This window comes from Macaca fascicularis, chromosome 8 (genome assembly GCF_037993035.2).
Source record: "Macaca fascicularis isolate 582-1 chromosome 8, T2T-MFA8v1.1".
Lineage (NCBI taxonomy): Eukaryota > Metazoa > Chordata > Mammalia > Primates > Cercopithecidae > Macaca > Macaca fascicularis.
This window is the reverse complement of record NC_088382.1, coordinates 75,715,448-75,738,867: the sequence shown is the minus strand read 5'-3', so window position 1 is coordinate 75,738,867 and position 23,420 is coordinate 75,715,448. Positions and strand designations below refer to the sequence as shown.

At 39.1% G+C, this 23,420-nt stretch overlaps 1 protein-coding gene across 7 annotated transcripts in view; it reads left to right on the top strand.

Moving 5' to 3' along the window:
- Window positions 1-23,420, top strand: part of PDE7A (phosphodiesterase 7A) — a 126,784-nt gene that overhangs the window by 85,173 nt on the left and 18,191 nt on the right. For 5 of the 7 annotated variants that reach the window (XR_001492962.4, XM_015454902.4, XM_015454906.4 and 2 more), the window contains 4 exons: window positions 9,413-9,564; window positions 11,774-11,837; window positions 17,661-17,756; window positions 22,334-22,434. Coding sequence is in view for 6 of the 7 variants with exons in the window: in XM_015454902.4 (XP_015310388.3) it covers window positions 9,413-9,564; window positions 11,774-11,837; window positions 17,661-17,756; window positions 22,334-22,434 (413 nt within the window). In the remaining variant the exon portion in view is untranslated. Of the gene's footprint in view, window positions 1-9,412; window positions 9,565-11,773; window positions 11,838-12,491; window positions 12,698-17,660; window positions 17,757-22,333; window positions 22,435-23,420 lie in introns of those variants that run through there. The other 2 variants (XM_073998864.1, XM_073998863.1) reach the window with 2 other exon arrangements.

The following is a 23,420-nucleotide window of genomic DNA, read 5'->3' as shown; positions in this document are numbered from 1 at the left end:
GAGTAACCACAAAGAAAATTTAAAAATACACAAAACAGGAAAGAAGGGAATCAAAATGATGCACACACACACACACACACACACACACACACAATCAACTAAATTTTAAAAAGCCAATAATGTGCCAGGCATGGTGGCTTACGCCTGTAATCCCAGCACTTTGGGAGGCTGAGGCAGGTGGATCACCTGAGTTCAGGAGTTCAAGACCAGCCGGGCCAACATGGCGAAAACTCATCTCTACTAAAGATATAAAAATTAGCCAGGCGTGGTGGCGCGCACCTGTAGTCAGTCCCAGCTACTCGGGAGGCTGAGGCAGGAGAATCACTTGAATCTGGGAGGCAGAGGTTGAGTGAGCCGAGACCACACCACTGCACTCGAACCTGGGCAACAGAGTAAGACTCTGTCTCAAATAAATAAACAAACAAACAGGCAATAATGGAAGTTGGTTTTTGTTTGTTTGTTTGTTTTGAGATGGAGTATTGTTCTGTTGCCAGGCTGGAGTGCCGTGGCACGATCTCGGCTCACTGCAACCTCCGCCTCCCGGGTTCAAGTGATTCTCCTGCCTCAGCCTCCCAAGTAGCTGGGACTACAGGCGCATGCCACCACGCCCAGCTAATTTTTGTATTTTTAGTAGAGACGGGGTTTCACACCTTCTAGACCTCGTGATCCACTCGCCTCAGCCTCCCAAAGTGCTGGGATTACAGGCGTGAGCCACCACACCTGGCCTAATGGAAGAATTAAGGAACAAAAAACAAGGCATATAGAAGACAAATAGTGGCCAGGCATGGTGGCTCATGTCTGTAATCCCAGCACTTTGAGAGGGCGAGGTGGGTGGATCATGAGGTCAGGAGTTCGAGACCAGCCTGGTCAACCTGGTGAAACCCTATCTCTACTAAAAATACAAAAATTAGCTGGGCATGGTGGTGGGCATCTGTAATCCCAGCTACTCAGGAACCTGAGGCAGGAGAATGGTTTGAACCCAGGAGGCAGAGATTGCAGTGAGCTGAGATTACACCATTGTACTTCACCCTGAGCGACAGGGTGAGACTCCGTCTCAAAAAAAAAAAAAAAAAGAAGACAATGTATAACAAAATGGCAGAAGTAAATCCTTCTTTATTGAAATTGCATTAAATGTCAGTGGATTACATTTTTCTCTATTTTATTTTTATTTATTTATTCATTGAGAAACAGGGTCTCACTCTGTTGCCCAGGCTGGAGTGCAGTGATGGAATCTCAGCTCACTGCAACTTCTGCCTCTTGGACTGCAGGCATGCACCACCACACCCAGCTAAATTTTTCTCTTTAAAGGCAGAGATGGGCAGATTGGGGGGGAGAAAAGATTGTATGCTGTATTAAAGAGATTCACTTCACTTTAAATATAAGGACACAAAGAGGCTGAAAGTAAAAGAATGGGAAAGGAGATATGTGATGGTTAATACTGAGTGTCAATTTGATTGGATTGAAGGATGCAAAGTATTGATCCTGGGTGTGTCTGTGAGGGTGTTACCAAAAGAGGTTAACATTTGAGTCAGTGGGCTGGGAAAGGCAGACCCACCCTCAATCTGAGGGGGGCACCATCTAATCAGCTGCCAGTGCAGCTACAATATAAAGCGAGCAGAAAAACATGGAAAGACTAGACTGGCCTAGCCTCCCAGCCTACATCTTTCTCCTGCGCTGGATGCTTCCCACCCTCAAACATCAGATTCCCAAGTTCTTCAGTTTTGGGACTCAGACTTGCTTTCCTTGCTCCTCAGTTTGCAGATGCCCTATTGTGGGACCTTGTGATCACGTGAATTAATACTTAATAAACTCCCCTTTAGAGGGACAGAAGTAATCTAGAGAACCCTAATATAATATACCATGCAGATAATAACCAAAAGAGATCTGGGGTGACTATATTATTATTGGCAGACAGTATACACTTTAAGTTTTGAAAAAAAGGTTATGAGATAAAGGGCATTGTATATTGATAAAAGTTTCAATCCAGCAGGAAGATATAATAATTATAAACACATACATATATCTAACAATGAATATCCACAATATATGAAGCAAAATTTGACAGAATTTAAGAGAGACAATTCTACAATAATGAGGACTTGAATACCCCACTTTCAATAATGGATAGGACAATCAGATAGAAGAGTAATAAGGAAATTGAGCACCCGAGCAACACTATAATCCAGTTAGAGGTAACAGACACAGCACTCAACAGCAGAGCACAAATTCTTCTCAAGGGCACATTGAATAGACCATATATTAGGACACAAAGAAGTCTTAATTTTTCTTTTTTAAAGCTTAGGGGTGGGTGAGGGTGGGGAGCTCACCCTGAAGTACAAAGCTAAATATTTCACTTTCCACATCTGGTCTAGGATCTGGGTTAAACAGGGTCCAGTGCAGTCTCTTTGGGCCCAGTATGGCTTAGAGAAATAGCAGAGGCATGATCCTAAGAAGCAGTCTTTCTCTAGCAGAGAAGGAGAGAACCATTTGGGGAGTAGAGCTCAGACGGATTTCCTCTGCTCTCTCCCAAGACCTCCCTTTTATCCCCATTAAGAACTTGGTACAAAGAATTGGTCCAGGAAAATTTAGCTCATTCAATAATGACTTTTAAAAAAGGAAACTGGCACAGAAGATAATTTAAGTAAAACAGAGGAAGAGAGCAGCAGAATTTAATGACTGGAGAGCACTTAATGGAAAAGTGCTGCCACAGAACTAATGAAAATTGTGACTAAATTTCCTACCACTCAAAAAATTAAATGAAACAATAGCTTTACTATAAAGCACAAATTTAAGAACTCAGTGAAGAGATGATAAGACAACAAAAGGAGTTGAGTTGCATTAAACATGTACTTTCAGAATCAGAAAATAGTAGAAGTAAAATTTAAATAGATCACGGAAAGGAAGACAGATTTGGAAGGTGACAAGATAGAATTTATACTGAATACAATAATGGATATAGTGGATAGAAATGAGAAAAGCAAATAGTTAAAAAGAATTGGAGAGAAAGTGAGATAGAAAACAGATAAAGGTGTTTCAATATAAGCAGTTTAGAGTCTCTGATTTTAAAAAGCTAAAATAGTGGAACAGTAGATATTTAGAGATATAAGTCAAGAAAACTTTCCAGAAATAACAGAAGATTTAAATTTGCATATTGAAAGAACATACCAGGCAAAAATGACCCAAAATAGTTAACAATGAGATATATCTTAGTAAAGTAATTGGCCTTTAAAGAGAAAGAAAGAATTCTGTGGGCGGCCATACAAAAATACCTAGTCACTTATAAGGGAGAAGGTAACAGGTTTGCCTCAGATTTTGCACGTTTCAGTGCCAGAGATAATGAACCAATACCTTCAAAGAAATTCAAGAAAGGAAAAGGAGAACCAAGAAAGACAAAAGACTACAGAAAAAAAAAAATTGAACATTCAATAATATATTACGAGTGAAATATATTGCTGTGAGATAATTTTGTTTTCATGAGCACTTTAGGATACTAGTAGAGGATGAACACAAGCAAATAGATAACTGGGGAAATTAAGATAAAAGGACTCACATTATTGACTATATCCAGTTTCTACAGCTAAGCCTAAAATGAAAGAGATTAGAGTGAAAGGAAAAAAAATGTGCTCTGGTAACTAACAATACTGGAAGAGGATAGGGGAAAGAAGCTGACTTATAGAATGACTTCCTCATGTGCAATAACTGAAAATTAAAGGATGGTATCTCAAGCTGAAAAATCAAGTAGTAGAAATATAAGCATATCTAACTAAACAAAGGTATTCTTGCAAACTGTAAAACTCTAGCAGTGCCCTTCAGTAGAAGACTGGTTAAATAGATTATAATTCATCAGTATTATAGAATACTTTACAGCCTTATAAAAGAACGGGGAAAGTGTCTGTGCACTGACAGGGAGAGTGGTCCACAATAAATTAAAAAGCAAGATGCAGAACAGGTTGTAAACTATGCTACCATTTATGTAAAATAAGTATACAAATAATATATGTTTCTATATATTTAATTTTTTAAAAGGAAGGGCTGGGCACAGCGGTTCATGCCTGTAATCCCAGCACTTTGGGAGGCCGAGGAGGACAGATCAGCTGAGGTCGAGAGTTTGAGACCAGCCTGACCAACATGGACAAACCCCGTCTCTACTAAAAATACAAAATTAGCTGGGCATGGTGGTCCATGCCTATAATCCCAGCTGCCTGAGAGGCTGAGGCAGAATTGCTTGAACCCGGGAGGCAGAGGTTGCAGTGAGCCGAGATTGCGCTATTGCACTCTAGCCTGGGCAATAAAAATGAAACTCCATCTCAAAAAAAATAAAAAATAAAAAACCTCAGGCAGGATACAATAGAAACTTTAAGATAAAAGTTACCATTTTGGGGTAGGGCTTGCGAGTGGTTGTATGGGGGACACGTAGAGGGTTGAATCGTTCACTGATATTTTCTTGTTTTTGAAGTGTGAATGCATTACATATTCAAAGATTAGATTAATGAAAACAGTCAAACCAGACATCTCCCGAAAGTTCTGGTCCTCTATTAGATCTTAGACAAAACTTTGAGGTAGTTTTAGTTGGCATCTCTGCAAAATCTCATGGGATTTTCATTTTTTTCCAGAATATAATCTTGTTACATGTAGGCGTCCTATATGAGGCCCTCAGACCCTGCAGGTGAAGAACACACTTTTCCTTGAATGATCTGCCATTTCATCTAGACAGGCTCCCTGTCCTTTCTTGTCTGTGACATAATCAGTAATTGATAAGGGTGGTTCTGGATCATTAAGTGAAGGTCCATTTCTTATCCTGTTATGTAGGTTTCTTTATGAGATTAATCTCGGAAGGCATTGGGCTCCCATGATGAGTGATCATTTCCATGTGAGTCTATATCCAATACTCATTTGCAGCTTAACTTGGTCAAAATAGAACTCTTGATAGTGAATCTTAACTTCAGGGCTCTGTGAAACAGGAAACAGATTTTTTTTTTTCAGTTAAGGAAAATGAGATATCAGAAGGTTATGACTTGTCAGAAGTTGCCCAGAAATAAGAGTTAGGCAGGGGAGGATACAACCATGATTTCATGGATGGGGCCTTGGCTCCCAGACAGTACCAATTGACTTAACCATTGACAGTATGTATCCTACCATGGTGATAGAGCGCAGTGGATTGAATTGTTGGAGTTTCCCCCTCACATTAGGCTAATTCATGTTTTGGACCTTATGCAGTTGTCCTTGCAAATAGATTCTCAAATTCACACACACACACGCACACACACGTTCTAATACACATATATACGTACAACGTGATCCTAATACACACATACACACACACACACACACACAGAGCAATCTTAATTGCCAGTAATAAAATTGTTACCTTTTTTGTGTAATTTAAGATAAATCAAAGGGAATGCCCATGAAGTGGTACTCATGACCTTGAACTCTGCTTTAGCTTACTTTTTCTTTTATTTATTTTTTATTATACTTTAAGTTCTAGGGTACATGTACACAACGTGCAGCTTTGTTACATATGTATACATGGGCCATGTTGGTGTGCTGCACCCATTAACTCATCATTTACATTAGGTATTTCTCCTAATGCTATCCCTCCCTACTCTGCCCACCCTATGACAGACCCTGGTGTGTGATGTTCCCCTTCCTGTGTCCAAGTGTTCTCATTGTTCAATTCCCACCTATGAGTGAGAACATGCGATGTTTGGTTTTCTGTCCTTGTGATAGTTTGCTGAGAATGATGGTTTCCGGCTTCATCCATGTCCCTACAAAGGACATGAACTCATCCTTTTTTATGGCTGCATAGTATTTCATGGTGTATATGTGCCACATTTTCTTAATCCAGTCTATCACGGATGGACATTTGGGTTGGTTCCAAGTCTTTGCTATTGTGAATAGTGCCACAATAAACATACGTGTGCATGTGTCTTTATAGCAGCATGATTTATAATCCTTTGGGTATATACCCAGTGCTGGGTCAAATGATATTTCTAGTTCTAGATCCTTGAGGAATTTCCACACTGTCTTCCACAATGGTTGAACTAGTTTACAGTCCCACCGGTGTAAAAGTGTTCCTATTTCTCCACATCCTCTCCAGCACCTGTTGTTTCCTGACTTTTTAATGATTGCCATTCTAACTGGTGTGAGATGGTATCTCATTGTGGTTTTGATTTGCATTTCTCTGATGGCCAGTGATGATGAGCATTTTTTTCATGTGTCTGCTGGCTGCATAAATGTCTTCTTTTGAGAAGTGTCTGTTCGTATCCTTTTTCCACTTTGCCAAGACAATCCTAAGCTAAAAGAACAAAGCTGGAGGCATCACGCTACCTGACTTCAAACTATAATATGAGGCTACAGTAACCAAAACAGCATGGTACTGCTACCAAAACAGAGATATAGACCAATGGGACAGAACAGAGCCCTCAGAAATAATACCGCACATCTACAACCATCTGATCTTTGACAAACGTGACAAAAACAAGAAATGGGGAAAGGATTCCCTGTTTAATAAATGGTGCTGAGAAAACTGGCTAGCCATATGCTGAAACTGGATCCCTTCCTTACACCTTACACAAAAATTATTTCAAGATGGATTAAAGACTTAAATGTTAGATCTAAAACCATAAAAACCCTTGAAGAAAACCTAGGCAATACCATTCAGGACATAGGCATGGGCAAGGACTTCATGACTAAAACACCAAAAGCAATGGCAACAAAAGCCAAAATTGACAAATGGGATCTAATTAAACTAAAGAGCTTCTGCACAGCAAAAGAAACTACCATCAGAGTGAACAGGCAACCTACAGAATGGGAGAAAATTTTTGCAATCTACTCATCTGACAAACGGCTAATATCCAGAATCGACAAAGAACTCAAATAAATTTACAAGAAAAAAACAACCCTATCAAAAAGTAGGTTACTTTTTCATAATAAATACAGTACAACCCTTCTGCAACATTTTCTAAAAGTTTTCTAAGTGTGTTGGCTCTAATGCATTAATTGTATTACATTTTTACCTTGGTTTCTAAGGCTATACTTGTAAAATGGAGAAGATAATCTTTGCCTTCTTCACAAGATGGTAATGATTACTAAATGGGATAGTGGATGTGAACATACTCTCGTAAAACTGTAACGTGCTTTACAAATACAGAGATGGTGGTGCTAGTGTTACATTAATGAGATCTTATCTGCTCCCCACATATTCATGCGATGCCATTCTGTCCCTTGCAGATCCATGTTTTTCTAGTAATAAATTAGAAGAGTCCATTATATACTTAACATTCTTTTGCATTAGCTTTTTTCCTTCTGTTTCTTTTTCTGTCCATACCTTCATCTAAAGACTATTTTGAATAATTATGTACACAGAATTTTGTAATGAACAGTAAATAAACAGTACTGTATAGTTGTAATTTAAAAACCCTTGTGAGTAAACAGGCTTTATAAACAGATCTGTGTTTTTTAATCCACGTGTCACCCTATATTGGGTATGTGACCTTAGGAAAGTTATTTAATTTCTTGTAGACTCAGTGTTCTCATGTGTAAAGTAGGGGATACTATTTATCTTTTGAAGTTGTTGATGACTAAATGAAATTCTTTTTACAAAGCACTTGAAACGTGGCTTTCATAAAATTTACCTAAATTTCTTCAAACAGACTAATTCTAGTTTAAACATAATCATCACTTGATATTAATAGTTTTTACTATTTTGGTTCTAGTCCTTTTATAAAGTAAGTTATATTGGTAAAGATCAGAAATTTAAGATTCACAATTGTTTTAGATACTTGCATTTTACTCACTGGAGTGAAAAATGGGAGAAGTAAATAACACAACAGTGTGCATTATTTTACTTCTTGTTTATTTTTGTGTATGGGAACCTCAGAGCTCATCAGATATTTTTTAAATAGTATGCATTTATTTAATATATTTTACAATTACCTATTATATGCTTTGCATTACTATTAGGCTTTGGAATACAGAGGGAAAAAAATAGTTCATGACTGTACTGAAAGTCATCATTTGTTCAAGGAGACAAAAAAGTAATTATAATGTCAGAAGTACGATTATAGATGAATGCACAGGGAGCTTTGGGAAGCCAGAGGGGGTGCTTCCCGCCTCTTCAAGATAGGGGCAGTGTACTAAATGTGCTTCCCAGGGTAGGTGATACCTGAGTCAAGTCTGCAAAGAGCCAGACTTGGAACGTGAAGCCTTCTCTTCCAGGCTAAGGAAATGAAGTTCATATTAAGATGATGAAGAGCCATGAAATGCTTTTACTTAGAGCAAGATGAGCAGATTCAGAATTTCTGAGAATTACCTGGTAGCATACCTCCAAGCAATGGGAGCAGCATCAATTTTACCACCCTCGACATGGCTACCATTTAACACCTGCTGTGACTCTGACTTGTATATATATAATCTCATTTAATCCAGCACCCCTTAAATTAGATATTACTGCCATTATACAGATAAGGAAACCCAGGGCTAGAGGTTAGTAGAGGAGTGAGTGACTGGACATGCAACAGAGAATATGTTTGATTACCTTCCATTTCACCTGGTGATTCTAAATTAAGAGAGATGATTTATTGATCCTCAATCTTGATTTTCCTATTTTATATTGTGAACATTTTACTGAATTTGGTTTGATTTTAGAGTCTAAAGATAACGTACATTCCCTGCAAGATAGATTTTAACCCAGATCTGTCATTTTATCTGGTGCCCAATCCAAGGAACTCTGGTTTATTCTAACACTAGAGGGAAAAAATGGCTGTGTTAGACTCACTGAAAGAGAACATTCCAGTCTCTAATGTAGAACTGCATCTTTTCTAGAGCATATCATCTTAAATAATTTTTATCCCTATCCTTAAGAACACTTATAGGATATAAACCACTTTGCTTCCCCTTCTGTCTCCTTTTCCTCTTAATTATCTTAAGTAAATATTTGAAATGATACCTCATTGGGATATGAAATGTTTTACTTTGTAATTGTTAAAATCTCATATGTAACTTAGGACCTGGCTTTTCTAGTAGTTTAAAACTAGGTTTTCTTCCTGTTTTTGCTCCATGTTTATGTGGTGTATTGAAGCAAAAGAGTTAAGAGGTGATAGCGTTTTAAAGTTAAAAAAAAAAAAACCCTGATTATTAATCTCGCCGGTCTTCATTGGCTTTCTAAATGCTGTCAAAATTGGCCATTGACCTTCATCCTTAGTTCTTTCATTGAAAATAGAAATGTAATAGAGTGAGAACTCACTTTAAAAAAAAAAAAAAAGAAAGTATCGCTTCTCTACTGAAAATGTGGTATAATTATTTAAATGAATTTTTAAAAATACTTGTACATAACTAAAAGTGGTATTGCAAAGATAGCATGTATATAATTATAACTTGCTGTACTCACCTTTTATTCTTTTTATTTCAGCTCAATCTGAAATTGAAGTGTCTGTCTCTGCAAGGAATATCAGAAGGCTACTAAGTTTCCAGCGATATCTTAGATCTTCACGCTTTTTTCGTGGTACTACGGTTTCAAATTCTCTAAACATTTTAGATGATGATTATAATGGACAAGCCAAGGTATGTATAGTTTTTGTAAGAAAACATTAATTTTTTGATAAGTTTACTGAAGCCCTTTATTCTCCATACAGTAATGATTTATAGAGTCTTTTTGTCTGTCGGTGAAAAGCAGTTAAGCCCGTTTTCCAGGTTTTTTTTCTTTAGAGTAGCTGTTTGTTTTATAATTAGACATTACAGAGCAAGGGAAATTTCTGAAACAACTAAAGTAGTGACAGTGTTTTCATTTGTTATTATAACATTACGTAACAAGGAGATCAATAGAACATTAAACTGTAAGATCTCACAGAATTGTAATGCTGGGAAGAATCTTAGAGATTATCTGATCTCATCATGTCCATATTCCATCAATAAGGAAACTGAGTCCAATAGAGCACGAGGGACTTGTTTACGCTCACCCAGCTGGTTAGAGGTAAACCTAGCACGGGAAGTTACGTCTCTCTCTTTCTTTTGTGTGTGTGTGTGTGTGTGTGTGTGTGTGTGTATTAATAACATCTTTTCACAAAGGTCTCGTGACTTCCAATCAAATAAGTTTTCATAGTCTCTTGCATGGAGAGAGATTTTTGAGGGTTTAGATGTATCATAATTAAGCTTGTCGATTGTGAGCATTATTTACTTCATCTTTTTATATAATTTAAAAAGAAATGTCTTACTGAACATCAGGGTTAAATGAGCTTGGTTTTGACCAAATGAGGATTTTAAATAGTATTAAATGTTCAGTGTATTTTAAGTTATTCTTTGACTTAATATTTACAGGCCAGATTTTTGAGTTTGCGTAGATAAGTTTTTAAGTTGTGTAGGTAAAGCTGGGGTGTCTTCTTTACAGTTACATGAAAGTGAAAAAAATTACTTCCCTGTTCAGTAAAAGAAATCAGTGGAAAGTGTTCCTGCTTGCTTTAAATGTTAAAACGTTTACAAGTTCTGCCTTTTAGAATGAGAATATCTCTTTGTCATTTGTTGTTATTAGTACTGTCGTAATTAATGATTTCTACTAGTAGTATCTTAGTGTTGCTCATGTCAGTGTATTCATAAATGTATACAACAGTGAACTTTTAGATATAAAATATAAGTTTTTTTTCTAGAAAAAGTCCACAGAATGTTCAGGTTAAGAATGTATGGTATAAAAATATTTGGTTTTTAGGGTCTTTGTGGAATTTATTTGCTTGGCTGAGGTACACATTATCCTAAAAGTTAATGTAGTAAATTGTATTATTTTATAAGCATGTTTAGATAATATAAATAAATATCCATAAGTTAGAAATGTTTTTTTTAAAACTGAACAACAAATAATTTAAGCATGGTGTGGTATCAGTGTCAGATGCCTACGTTCTAGAAACAGACTACCTAATTTAAGATCCCAGCTCTATCACTTTATAGCTGAGCAAGTTAGTTATTTTTTGCTTGTTTCTACGTCACTAAAATGAGAATTGAAAACAATGCCTGGGCCAGGTGCAGTGGCTCATGCCTGTAATCCCAGCATGTTGGGAGGCCAAGTTGTGAGAATCACTTGAGCCTAGGAGTTTGAGACCAGCCTGGGCAGCATGATGAGACCTTGTCTCTACAAAAAAAAAAAAAAAAATTTAGCCAGGTGTGGTAACACATGCTTGTAGTCTCAGCTTCTCAGGAGGCTGAGACAGGAGGATTGCTTGAGCCCAGGAGGTCGAGACTGCAGTAAGCTGTCTTGTTTGTGCCACTGCACTCCAGCCTTGGTGACAGTGAGTGTGAGACCCTGTCTCAAAAAAAGAAAAAAGAAAACATCTGATGGTGTTGTTCCAAGTAGTAAAAGAGTGAGTAAGGTCACTTATAACAGTACCTGGAATAGTAAATACTCAATAGTGTAACTTATTTTTATTAGATTGTTTGCAATTTAGTTTCTCAACCATACAACATTTGAACCACACTTCTGTGATGTTAAGTGATACTAGAATTCTTAAAGGTTTGCGGGACTATAGCAATAAGTTGGGAAACATAACCTTCCTGTGCATTCATTAATTGAAAAACAAAATAATGTTTCATTTTTCAAATGGAGTTTATCCCTTTGAGCATTTTTTTGGAGCCAGTTGAAAAAGTCACGATTAAAAGAAAAATGATACTTGTATTTTTTAAAGGAAATCAATCACTTTACATTTTCATTAACTTCTCTATGGAATATCTCCAAAAGACAATGTTATTGAAATTAAATTACAGTAGAAATGTTTGGTTTTCATTTCAGTGTATGCTGGAAAAAGTTGGAAATTGGAATTTTGATATCTTTCTATTTGATAGACTAACAAATGGTAAGTGAAGAATTTGACTTGCTCAAGTTAATGTAGTCTAGATTACTGCATTGATGGTGCAGCCACTGGTGCGTTGCTTTCATTTACTGTACGAAGGTTGTGAGCCCTCTGCTGGAAGAGAGAGTGTGTTAGTCCATTTTCACACTGCTGATAAAGATGTACCCGAGACTGGGTAATTGATAAAGAAAAAGAGGTTTAATGGACTCACAATTCCATGTCTGGGGAGGCCTCACAATCATGGTGGAAGGTGAAAGGCACATCTTACATGTCGGCAGGCAAGAGAGAAATGAGAGCCAAGCAAAAGGGGAAACTCCTTATGAAATCATCAGATCTCATTAGACTTATCCACTACCACGAGAGCAGTATGGGGGAAAGCACCTCCATGATTCAATTATCTCCCACCGGGTCCCTCCCACAACACATGGGAATTATGGGAACTACAATTTAAGATGAGATTTGGCTGGGGACACAGCCAAACCATATCAGGGAGCATCATTTTTTCTCTTTTTAAGTGACTTTTCTAAAAGTCTACAGAATCAGTCTCATATATACTTGGCTGATTGGTTGGCAATTGCTGCTGCTATTATTAATAATAACCCAGAATAAACATTTACTATCTCATTTTTTTAATTTTTCTTTTTTGGTTTCTTTTAGATTGTGGCCATTTACAATGACATCTGATATTGTATGCCTGTTTTGATTGCCCCCGCTGAGTGGTGGATTAACCACCTTTTGGCACATCCTGACCAACAGCGGTGGTTCCTTGCTTTCAGATGGAGAATGAGGAAGAGCTGTAGCTTCTTTAGGAGGGCTTATCAGAATCTGCAGAGTATGGATGATTTGGGGAAAAATGCCCACAGGTGATTCTAATCTGCTTACCCACTCCTGAGTTTAGTTTGGTTCTGGATGGAGGGGTCATGTTTTCTTGTTCTCTTTGGGAACAGGAAAATGTTCCGTAGGGAAAGGAACAGGGAATCACTCTTATTTAGGATAAAATTGTGGGCGTAATTATTGGTGGTACAGTTGAGGACCGCCAAACCTTAGGCAGTTCTACCTTTTACTATAGCTTTAGTATACCTTTTAGTATATTTGGGTAGCTTTTCTAGAAATACAATTTCCTTTTTTCAAGAAAGTGTTCGTTTCCATTTTTTAAAAAGTTCCTTCGTGCCGGTTTTTTTTTTTTTTTTTTTTTTTAAACACAACTAAGCATCTTATTTTGAAATGTTTTGTTGATTTATGTTCTTATTCACTGGTAAAAGCAGTTCAACTAGGCCGGGCGCAGTGGCTCACGCCTGTAATCCCTGCAATTTGGCAGGCCAAGGCTGGTGGATCACGTGAGATCAGGAGTTTAAGACCAGCCCAGCCAACATGGCAAAACCCCATCTCTACTAAAAATACAAACATTGGCTGGGTGTGGTGGTGCATGTCTCTAATCCTAGCTACTTGGGAGGCAGAGGCGGGAGACTTACTTGAATCTGGGAGGTGGAGGTTGCAGTGAGCTGAGATTGCACCATCTCACTCCAGCCTGGGCAATAGAGCGAGACTGTCTCAAAAAAAAAAAAAAAAAGCAGTTCAACTAGTCATTTGCCCCAGAGCAGAAAGTACACTGAGAGGAAATCAGTACTGACTTTAGAATAATGAAACCACTGCTGTACTTTGAAATCACCTGCTTTTTCTTATTGCTTTGGAATGAAGTGTCTTTGATAAGGATGCCAAATATGTAAAATGAACAAGCAAATTACAACTTTATTTTTCTCAGGAGTCAATGTGGGTTCTCTTAGTATCACTCCATTATTCTCTCTAAGTCGCATGGCAATGCCTAATGGAAATACCTTTGTCTATACCTTCTGTTTGCTTATGCAGTGTTGACAGAAAATAAATCGGACTGATCCTAGGCAAAATTGTGAAGACAGTGAAGTTTGCCTTTATCAGCAAAACCACCCTCCTGCCTCCCTGCCTTTTTATTCCTCCCCTTTGCTATCTCTCTTCTACTTTTCCTTTGCCCTTGGTGATTAAGTGTTCTGTACTTCTCCCTGCCCCCACCTTGGCCTGTACACACAGGAAAGGCTCTGATATCATTTACACAGTTAGCCTTCCCTTGGCCTTTCTCCTTTTTGAAAATATAGGTAGGTGAAATATCAGGTGGCCCACCTTTTTCTTGCTCAGGGAAATTCCCCTTTCCTAACTTAACACAAATATTACTTTAGGTATTATCTCAAGACAAATATAGATTAAACAATGCCACCCTTAACACTTTCAAAGTTTAGCCTTACATAAACTCTCACAGCTCATAGCCTATTATTAGTCTACTGGGACACTTGTCACTCATTGAAATAGTTGATTGTTCTTCTCTAAATTTTATTTTTAAAAAGTACATACTCTGCTAGTTGGGGGCATGGTGATGAAAGCGGCGTGAGCTCAGCAGTGCACTGGATGGGCAGAAGAAATAGCTAGCAGTCCACAGTAGTTAACTAAGCACTTCGCTTTCCTTTTGATCACCTCACTGCTTAAATGGGATTTGTGGACAGGGTGGCTACATGGTTTCCCCTTAGGGTTCGTCCCAAATCATTAGGGTTTAGTAGAAACCACTCATGGTTAGCTACTCACCTTTGATTTTAGAGGTTGAGATTTATACATTCAGTTAACTACAGCTATTTAAAAGCTCAGGAATTTTCTACTTAAGGAGATATTATTGGGGAACAAATGGGCAGAAGAAAATTCCTTTAGCTTATACTATATAATGAGAATGGTTTTCCTTTTAAAACTGCTTCACCTGAAATGAATTCTCGATAACATACTTTCATGTTATCCAAGTGTATAGTTTTCCCTTCTTGCTTATTGATCCAATGCTTTCTTGTGTTTCTTATGCTGGCAATTTCCCAGATGATATTGGGGGGAGGACAGGAAGGCAGAGGAGGAAGCAAAATGCAGTGATTTGTGCCAAGACAAATGGTCCCCAGCTTGTCTGCTACAAGGAGGGAAGTAGTTATTGTCTGGTAGGATGCATTTGGAATTCCTTTTGTAGGATTGAGGGCATTAAGTGATGCGACAGAGCAAAAGCTTATCACTCCTGAAGACACCTGGTTCGTGAGGACACTAGCTGCCAGGCCTGCGTTGTCAGGGTAGCCTGCTCCTTCCAGCCAGATCCTTCTGGGATCACCTTCTGAAAATGACTGAGGCCGACTCTTCCAGAGGCAGTTCTATCTTTTGATATATTTTTATGAGGGTAGCTTTTCTTAAAATACAGTTTTCTTTTTCATAAAGTGTTTGTTTCCATTTCCATTTTTTAAAAAGTTCTTCTTTGCCTGATTTTTGTTTAACACAGCTGAGCATCTCTTCTTTTGAAATGTTTTGTTGACTTGTGTTCTTACTGGTGTTATAATCCTCAGTTGGTATCTTGCATGCCGCTTTTCAGTTACATATGGGTAGTACACTTTAAGAGCCTGGTTCTTGTCAGATTCCCTTAAAGTTCCTAGTGGGGACGTTACATGTGTTTCTTCACTACACTTTGCCTGAATTCCAAAAGAGGGTATTTTCCTGTTAGATTGTAGCTTTCTTAAAACTTATTCTACACCCTAGAAATGGGTAATTTGTTTTGTTACATTTGAAAAACAATTTTGGGAGAACCTTATGATAATCTAAATATACAGAGAATGAATAAACATTCTAAAATATTTATATACTCGAAGATGGTTGTTACAGCAATAGTAACGGACACGTCGTTCACTTCTTCAGAAATGGCTCCACGCCACGTGGACTCGTGTTTGTACCGATAGAGCATATCAGGACCTGAACACATTTTAACATTTAATTTATTTAAAATGTAAGATTTGAAATTTTTTTTCTTTCCAAATGAAGGCGATATGTCAAGTAGTTTATAAAAATGTCTCTTTTGGCCTGCCACATCTTTTCTGTCATTGCTCATGCAAATAATGTTCCAGTTAATGTACTTTTTCATCAGCCGTGGTCTTTTGTTGGCAGTTGGTTAGGTGGTTTTAGATAACAAGGTTAGCCAAACAGTCCTTTATTATCCTTCATAAATATTATTATTATAAATTTTCAATTTGGGACCAGTATGTCTTTTATACGTTTTTGTAAGAGTCATCATAGACTTTACAGAATACTAGAATTGTGTATCTTATTGCTATTATCTGAACATTGGCAGTAATTTATGAGTCTATGTGAAGGATGTAGTCTACTTAAAATAGACTTTTTAATGTGTAGCCTATTTAAAACATGTGGTCTGTTTGTTAATATATGTGTCCTATAGAAGTTTACAAAACTGAGAAATATAATAAGAGGTTTAAAAAATGGAGAAATGGAGAGTTATACCATGGAAGGGAAAACTAAACATCATAAAAATGGTGGTTTTTCCAAATTTAATTTCTATTCTTGGTGTGACTCCACTTGTCAGTGACGAAGGAGTGGATGTTGAGGACGAAGACAGTCCCCATCGCATGTAGCAGCTCTTTCCAAAAACTCGCGTCTGTAGGGGGATGGAGCAGGGGAACTGGAGGGAGCCAGGAGAGGCTGTGATTCTTTATTGTTTGAGAGATGAGAGAACCTAGAGCATGTCTGAATGCTGATGCTTATTGGAACAATATAGAAAAGAGAAAGAGATTGGTGGGGTGGGGTGGGGTGGGGATAGGTGTACCCGATGGAACAAGGAATATCTCTGAGGAGGTGTGGATGGGTTGGCTTTTGAAAGAAAGGGAAACTCGGCCAGGTGCAGTGGCTCATGCCTGTAATCCCAGCACTTTGGGAGGCCGAGGCTAGCGGATCACAAGGTCAGGAGTTGGAGACTAGCCTGGCCAACAAAGTGAAACCCCGTCTCTACTAAAAATACAAACAATTAGCCAGGCTTGGTGGTGGGCGCCTGTAATCACCACTACTCGGGAGGCAGAGACAGGACAATCGCTTGAACTCAGGAGGCGGAGGTTGCAGTGAACCAAGATCGCACCATTGCACTCCAGCCCGACAGTGCAAGACTCCATTTCAAAAAAGAAAGAAAGGGAAACTTGAGGGCTTGTATTATTTCTGTGACATATGAGGCTATGGAGAATGAGGGGGTGGATGGGAAGTAAGTATGTTGAAAGTTTAAGAAGAGCATAAAAGGCTTGAAAACAGGCATTTTAAAAAGTGAAAGAGCCAGTTCACCGGAAAAACAATATGATTGCTGGGCAGTGTTGACTCTGAGTTTACAGTGATATTCTGCCTAGTTTCGTGATTCCCCCTCCCCACTCCCCAAGCAAATCTCAGATTTTCTGCAGCTACTCTGGAAAAGCAAGTGGTTGAGTTCAGAGTTTTTAATTCTGATGATCTTGAGGTCATTGATGCCTCCTCCTAACCCTGTATGGATGAGAGTAGACACATTCTCAAGGCTAACAAGGCCGCAGCTGAGGTGTGTGCTCTGGGGCGGTCCGTTTCAGTGAAAGCAAGATGGCAGAGGCGTTGTCAGGAGGAAGGCCAAGTGCAGCCACGCTGAATTAGGTTACTGTGTGGGACAATTTTTAAAGTTTTCTATTGTCTATTCTAATTATTTTGGTGTCTTTAAAAAAATTAATCTATTTGAAAATGTCTAGCTTTCAGTTCTTTGGTTGTGGAAAAGTAAAACAACAAAAATTAAATTTTTCTTACAGTGAAACAAAGATGTGATGTATAAAGTTCATAACTGATAAAATAAGAAGATGCATATTTTTGATATACAAAAAGTGGGAATTATTACTCTTTCCATGTTTTATATTCAAAATCCATATTTAAAGCATAATGTAATTGTGTTGACTAGTATTTCCTACTAATGTAATGTCTCTTCTTTCTTTTTAGGAAATAGTCTAGTAAGCTTAACCTTTCATTTATTTAGTCTTCATGGATTAATTGAGTATTTCCATTTAGATATGATGAAACTTCGCAGATTTTTAGGTAAGTGATTCTAACCCATTAACAGTAACAAGATTTACATTTATATAAGAACCTGTTTGTAAGTTTTATCTCAGTTATATCGGTTAGCTATTGCTTTATAATAAACCAGCCAAAATTAGTGACTTAAAACAACACACAGTTATTTAACTGTTGCATCTGTGGGCCTGTTGAATGCTTCTTTTGGTCTGGGTGAGCTCATCTGTGCACCTGCAGACAGCAACAGGTGAGCCGTATGTTGGTTTTGTAGCGACCTCAGCTAGGATACCAGGCTGATCCATCTCGGCTCTACATAGTCTTCTGTTAAATTTTAAAAAAGCAGAGGAGTTTGGCACCATAATAGATTTACATTAAAAACAAAAGAGAATTATTTATTTTACAATTAGCGGAGCTTGTTCAAACAGTAGTGCCAGGTTTCCAAGGGAGCTGATGTCCCCAGGCCTCTGGAGCCCTGGGCTCAGAATTGGCCCACCTTCACTTCTGCAGCAAGTGGCCACAGCAAATCAGACCAGGGGTGCACTACACCTGTTGGTGCAAAGGCTGCAAAGTTACAGAACCATAGATATGGGGAATAGTGAATACTTGATTTCATTTTGCAATGTTTCTTACATTGACCACAGATTGCTGACAAAGGTGACACAATTTCTGTACTTTTCTAAATTTTCAAAGGCTAAAACTTTAAAGATCAGGTATATTGCAGTTAGGTTTCTTCTTTTTCTGAGCCCTAAAATCTCTTTGACAGTAGACTTTAAAGATTATTTGGGACCAGGTGTGGTGGCTTACACCTGTAATCCCAGCACTTTGGGAGGCCGAGGCGGGTGGATCACTTGAGGCCACGAGTTGGAGACCAGCCTGGCCAACGTGGCAAAAACCTCATCTCTACTAAAAATACAAAAACATTAGCCAGGCATGGTGGTGCACGCCTGTAATCCCAGCTGCTTGGGAGACTGAGGCACGAGATATCAACTCTAATCTTCCTTCTTGTAATATCCACCAATCTCTCCTGGCTGGTTGTACCGGAGGAGGGAATTCACGATTCCTGGTGAAGCCTTTGCCTGTGCTTTAGGTGGAGAGGGGAACTTCAGAGAAAGTACTCCTCTGCATTTGCTGCTCTGAGTTTGAAGTCCAAAGCAGCATATTTTGGGGTCTCATTTTCTGACCCTCATTGTGGTATTTCATATAGTGCCCAGATCAAGAGATAGTTTAATTTGTAATTTATTTTTGGTTATATAAACTTTGCTTATATACAGCAAAAAAGATTACAACTTAATGAAGGCTCACATGATCATTAGCATTTTGTTCCAATAAAATCTTTTAAAGTAAGGTGTTTACATCAGTTTTTTTTTTAAAGACATAATGCTATTGTACACTTAATAGACTATAGTATAAACATAGCTTTTGTATGCACTGGGAAACCCAAAATTTTGACTTGCTATATTGCAATATTCACTTTATTTTAGTGGTCTGGAACTTAACACTAAGTATCTCGCTGGTATGCCTATACTTAATAGTGAGAGACCATCACATTGCTTTGCTATCTTTTTAAAATCTTTCAATTTTAAGTAGAGAGAAATTACAAATTATTCAGGAAGTAATGTATTACTGTAAGAAAATGGTAAAACTGTAGAACTATAAAATAAGTTAAGATGTTGCTGGTAGGGACATTTAATATTTCATACATGCTGGGCACAGTGGCTCATGCCTGTAATCCCAGCACTTTGGGATGCTGAGGCAGGTGGATCACTTGAGGCCAGGAGTTCGAGACCATCCTGGCCAGCATGGTGGAACCCTGTCTCTACTAAAAATACAAAAATTAGTCAGGCGTGGAGGCGTGTGCCTGTAATCCCAGCTACTTGGGAGGCTGAGGCAGGAGAATTACTTGAACCCAGGAGGCAGAGGCTGTAGTGAGCCGAGATCGTGCCACTGCACTCCAGCCTGGGCAACAGAATGAGACTCTGTCTCAAAAAAAAAAATAATCATTCATATAACCATTTTTGCTAACTTGCAACTGGTTTATCTAGGTAAACAGAAGCCTGTGTAACTGTACAGATATAATTTTGTAGTAAATTCTCAAGTTTATAATTAAAACAGTGTGAGTAGCCCCAGTAGCTATACTGGCAATTATAAACATGCATATCCCCGCTTTGCACATTGTTCATATGAATACTTGGCTGTTTCTGCCCTCATCCTGCTGCCACTAATTTGGCAGCCACTAGAACAGGTTTATGAGAGAATTAAGCCTTAAAGCCATAAGGAATCCACTGGCTACAATGAGTTATCTTCTGTGCAATGTATCTGGAATGGCTTCGGCTCTATACTGTCTTTGGGAGAATTGAGAAAATAATAACTCAGGTGTTTTTTGTTTGTTTGAGACAGGGTTTCACTGTATTGCTGAGACTGGAATGCAATGGCATGATCATGGCTCACTGCAACCTCCACTTCCCAAGCTCCAGGCAGCCTCCCACCTCATCCAGGCTGAGGCAGGAGAATCCCTTGAACCCGGGAGGTGGAGGTTGCAATGAGCTGAGATTGTGCCACTGCACTCCAGCCTGGGCAAAGGAACGAGACTCCATCTCAAAAAAAAAAAAAAGCCTCAATACCAAGAATGTACAGCCAAATGAAGAGCTCAAAATAGTAACTCAGACTTCAGACTTCTACTTAGAACTCTGGTTTAGAAAAAAAAAAATTATTACATAGGGCTTTTGAGAAGCTTTTCCTTTGGAGAGTCTCGCTCTGTCACCTAGGCTTGAGTGCAGTGGCACGATCATGGTTCACTGCAGCCTCAACCTCTCGACTCATGCGATCCTCCCACTTCAGCCTCCTGGGTAGCTAGGAATATAGATGTGCACCACCACACCATGCTGCATTTTTTTTTTTAGTACGGACAAGGTCTTACTAATGGCCTAGGCTGGTCTCAAACTCCTGACCTCAGGCAATCCTCCAGCCTCGGCCTCCCAAAGTGCTGGAATTACAGGTGTGAGGCAGCGCACCTGGCCTTGAGAAACTTTTTAATGTGTATTAATTGTAAGTAGTATGCCTGAAATACTGTACAGTAGTCCCCCTTTATCTCTGGTTTTGCTTTTGGTGGTTTCAGTTACCTGTGGTCAACTGTAGCCTCAAAATATTAAATGGAAAATTCCAGAAGTAAGCAATTCATAAGTTTTGAATTGCACACCATTCTGAGCAGCGTGATGAAATCTCATTGCATCCTGATCCGTGCTGGTTATCAGATCAGCCGTGTTGGTATCACAGTGCTTGTGTTCGTCACCCTTATTTTACTTCATAATGGCCCCAAAGCACAAGAGTTGTGATGCTGGCATATTGTTATAATTGTTCTATTTTATTTTAGTTATTGTTAATTTCTGACTGCGACTAACTTATAAATTACGCATTATTGTAGGTGTGTTCGTATAGGAAAAACACAGTATAAATAGGATTTGGTGCTATCTGTGGTTTCAGGCATCCATTGGGGGTCTTGGAACATATCCCCCAAGAATATGAGGGGACTACTGTACTAAAATATAAATTATAAAACACATACAGCTGGGCATGGTGGCTCACACTGGTAATCCTAGCACTTTGGGAGACCGAGGCGGGTGGATCACCTGAGGTCAGGAGTTCAAGACCAGCCCGGCCAACATGGTGAAACCCCATCACGACAAAAATACAAAAATTAGCCGAGCATGATGGCAGGTGCCTGTAATGCCAGCTATTTGGGCGGCTGAGGTGGGAGAATCACTTGAACTCGGGAGGTGGACGTTGCACAGTTAGCTGAGATCGTGCTGTTGCACTCCAGCCTGGGTGACAGAGCAAGACTCCATCTCAAAAATAAATAAATAACTACTTACAAAAATAGCTTATTAGGTGGGGCACAGTGGCTCACACCTGCAATGCTAGCACTTTGGGAGGCCAAGGCAGGTGGACTCCTTGAGCCCAGGGGTTTGAAACCAGCCTGGGCAACATGGCAAGTCCGTGTCTTTACAAAAAAACACAAAAAATGAGCCAGGCATGGTGGCATGCACCTGTGGTTCCAACTACTTGGGAGGCTGAGGTGGGAGGATTACTTGAGCCCAGGAGGTCAGGGCTGCAGTGAGCCATGATCATGTCACTGCACTCCAGCCTGGGCAACGAAGTGAGATCCTGTCTCAAAAAAACACTCTTAACCAAGGGTATTGAAAAGGCTATTTGAAAGGATGGGACGGAAGCAAGTGCAGAATTCTGACGGTCTGTCGCACTCACTTGGCGATTGTGTTTCCCCATCACAGGTAGGCTCGCTTTCCTTTGAGACCACTGGATTTGTGTGTTATGCTGGTAGGGCCATTACGTACATTGATGGCAGGGGGCACAACTCCACCCCGAAGCCTAGTCTGTTCTTCCATGATAGCATAGGGAGTCAAATTGATATTGATTCTTTTGGTATACATGTGAGTTGTGAGGTGATTATCATCTGCCCGAATCAGCACGATTTTAACCAATAGCTACATGAAAAGGATGAGTGGGTAACTCATAATTATCACAATTTTTGCACTTGTATATGTTGCTCATATACAGTAAAATCGGGATCTCTTTCTTTGATGCAGTTATGATTCAAGAAGATTACCACAGTCAAAATCCTTACCATAACGCAGTCCACGCTGCGGATGTTACTCAGGCCATGCACTGTTACTTAAAGGAACCTAAGGTAAGAGGTTGACATTGATTTCAGGTGAAAATCATAAGAAAATTCCTTTTGATTTACTTTCACATACTTCTCCTGAAGTTACTGCCTTGACTGAAAATCACAGGCTTCCTTCACAAGAATGAGATCTAGCTCAATCAAGTTTCTGAATCTGGCTGTGTTTCGAAGTGCAATAGCTAGAGAATTGGGTGGTTGTTGAGAGAGAGGCTGGAGAAGCCCAAGCAAGGGCCAGGTCACTTGAAACCTCGACTGCTGGCATTTACACTGAGCTCCACATGGGCTCCCTGTGGGCAGGGACAGCCTTGGTCTGACTCAGTGAATGAATGGGGAGCTACAGAGAGGAAGCAGGAGACTTTAGAAAATTATCCTGGCTGTGGTGTGAAAATAAATCGTATCAACAAAAAGCCTGAACACCTGCCAGGAGTTACTTTGGTGTTTCATGGAAGAGAGCAGAGTGGCCTTGATGAAGTAGAGACGTGGATAGTTTGCAAGTTCTCTTGGGAATTAGAATGAACAGGATGTGGTGTGTGAATGCATTTGGGGGAAAGAAACAAGTCAGTGAAGACTGGTTTGGGCAGTTGAGCAGAAGGTGGAAGTCTTCTATGAGAGGAGGAATGTAGAGAGGAACAAGTTTTGGGGGTAAGGCTTGTAGAGACAATGAGCACCATTTTGGATCCGTGGTGTTAAATGTATTTGACATCCCAATATAGAGGTCTAGTGGAGAGTTACATAAAAGAGTCCAAAGTATAGGAGAGAAATCAGACTTTATGTATGGATTTGGGAATCATTGTCTGCAGATGTTAATGAAAGCCATGTTTGCCCCTGGACATTTCCTATCCCTGGCAGTTCTGCAATTATGTCTGCCTACCCCATCCCTATTTCAAAACTGCTCTCTCCCTAGATCTTAGTTCTGGCTAAGGTGTTAGGCAGGAAACAGGATGACCAAACTGGCTTGTACCTGCTGATGCCAACTTAAGAACATAGCTAAT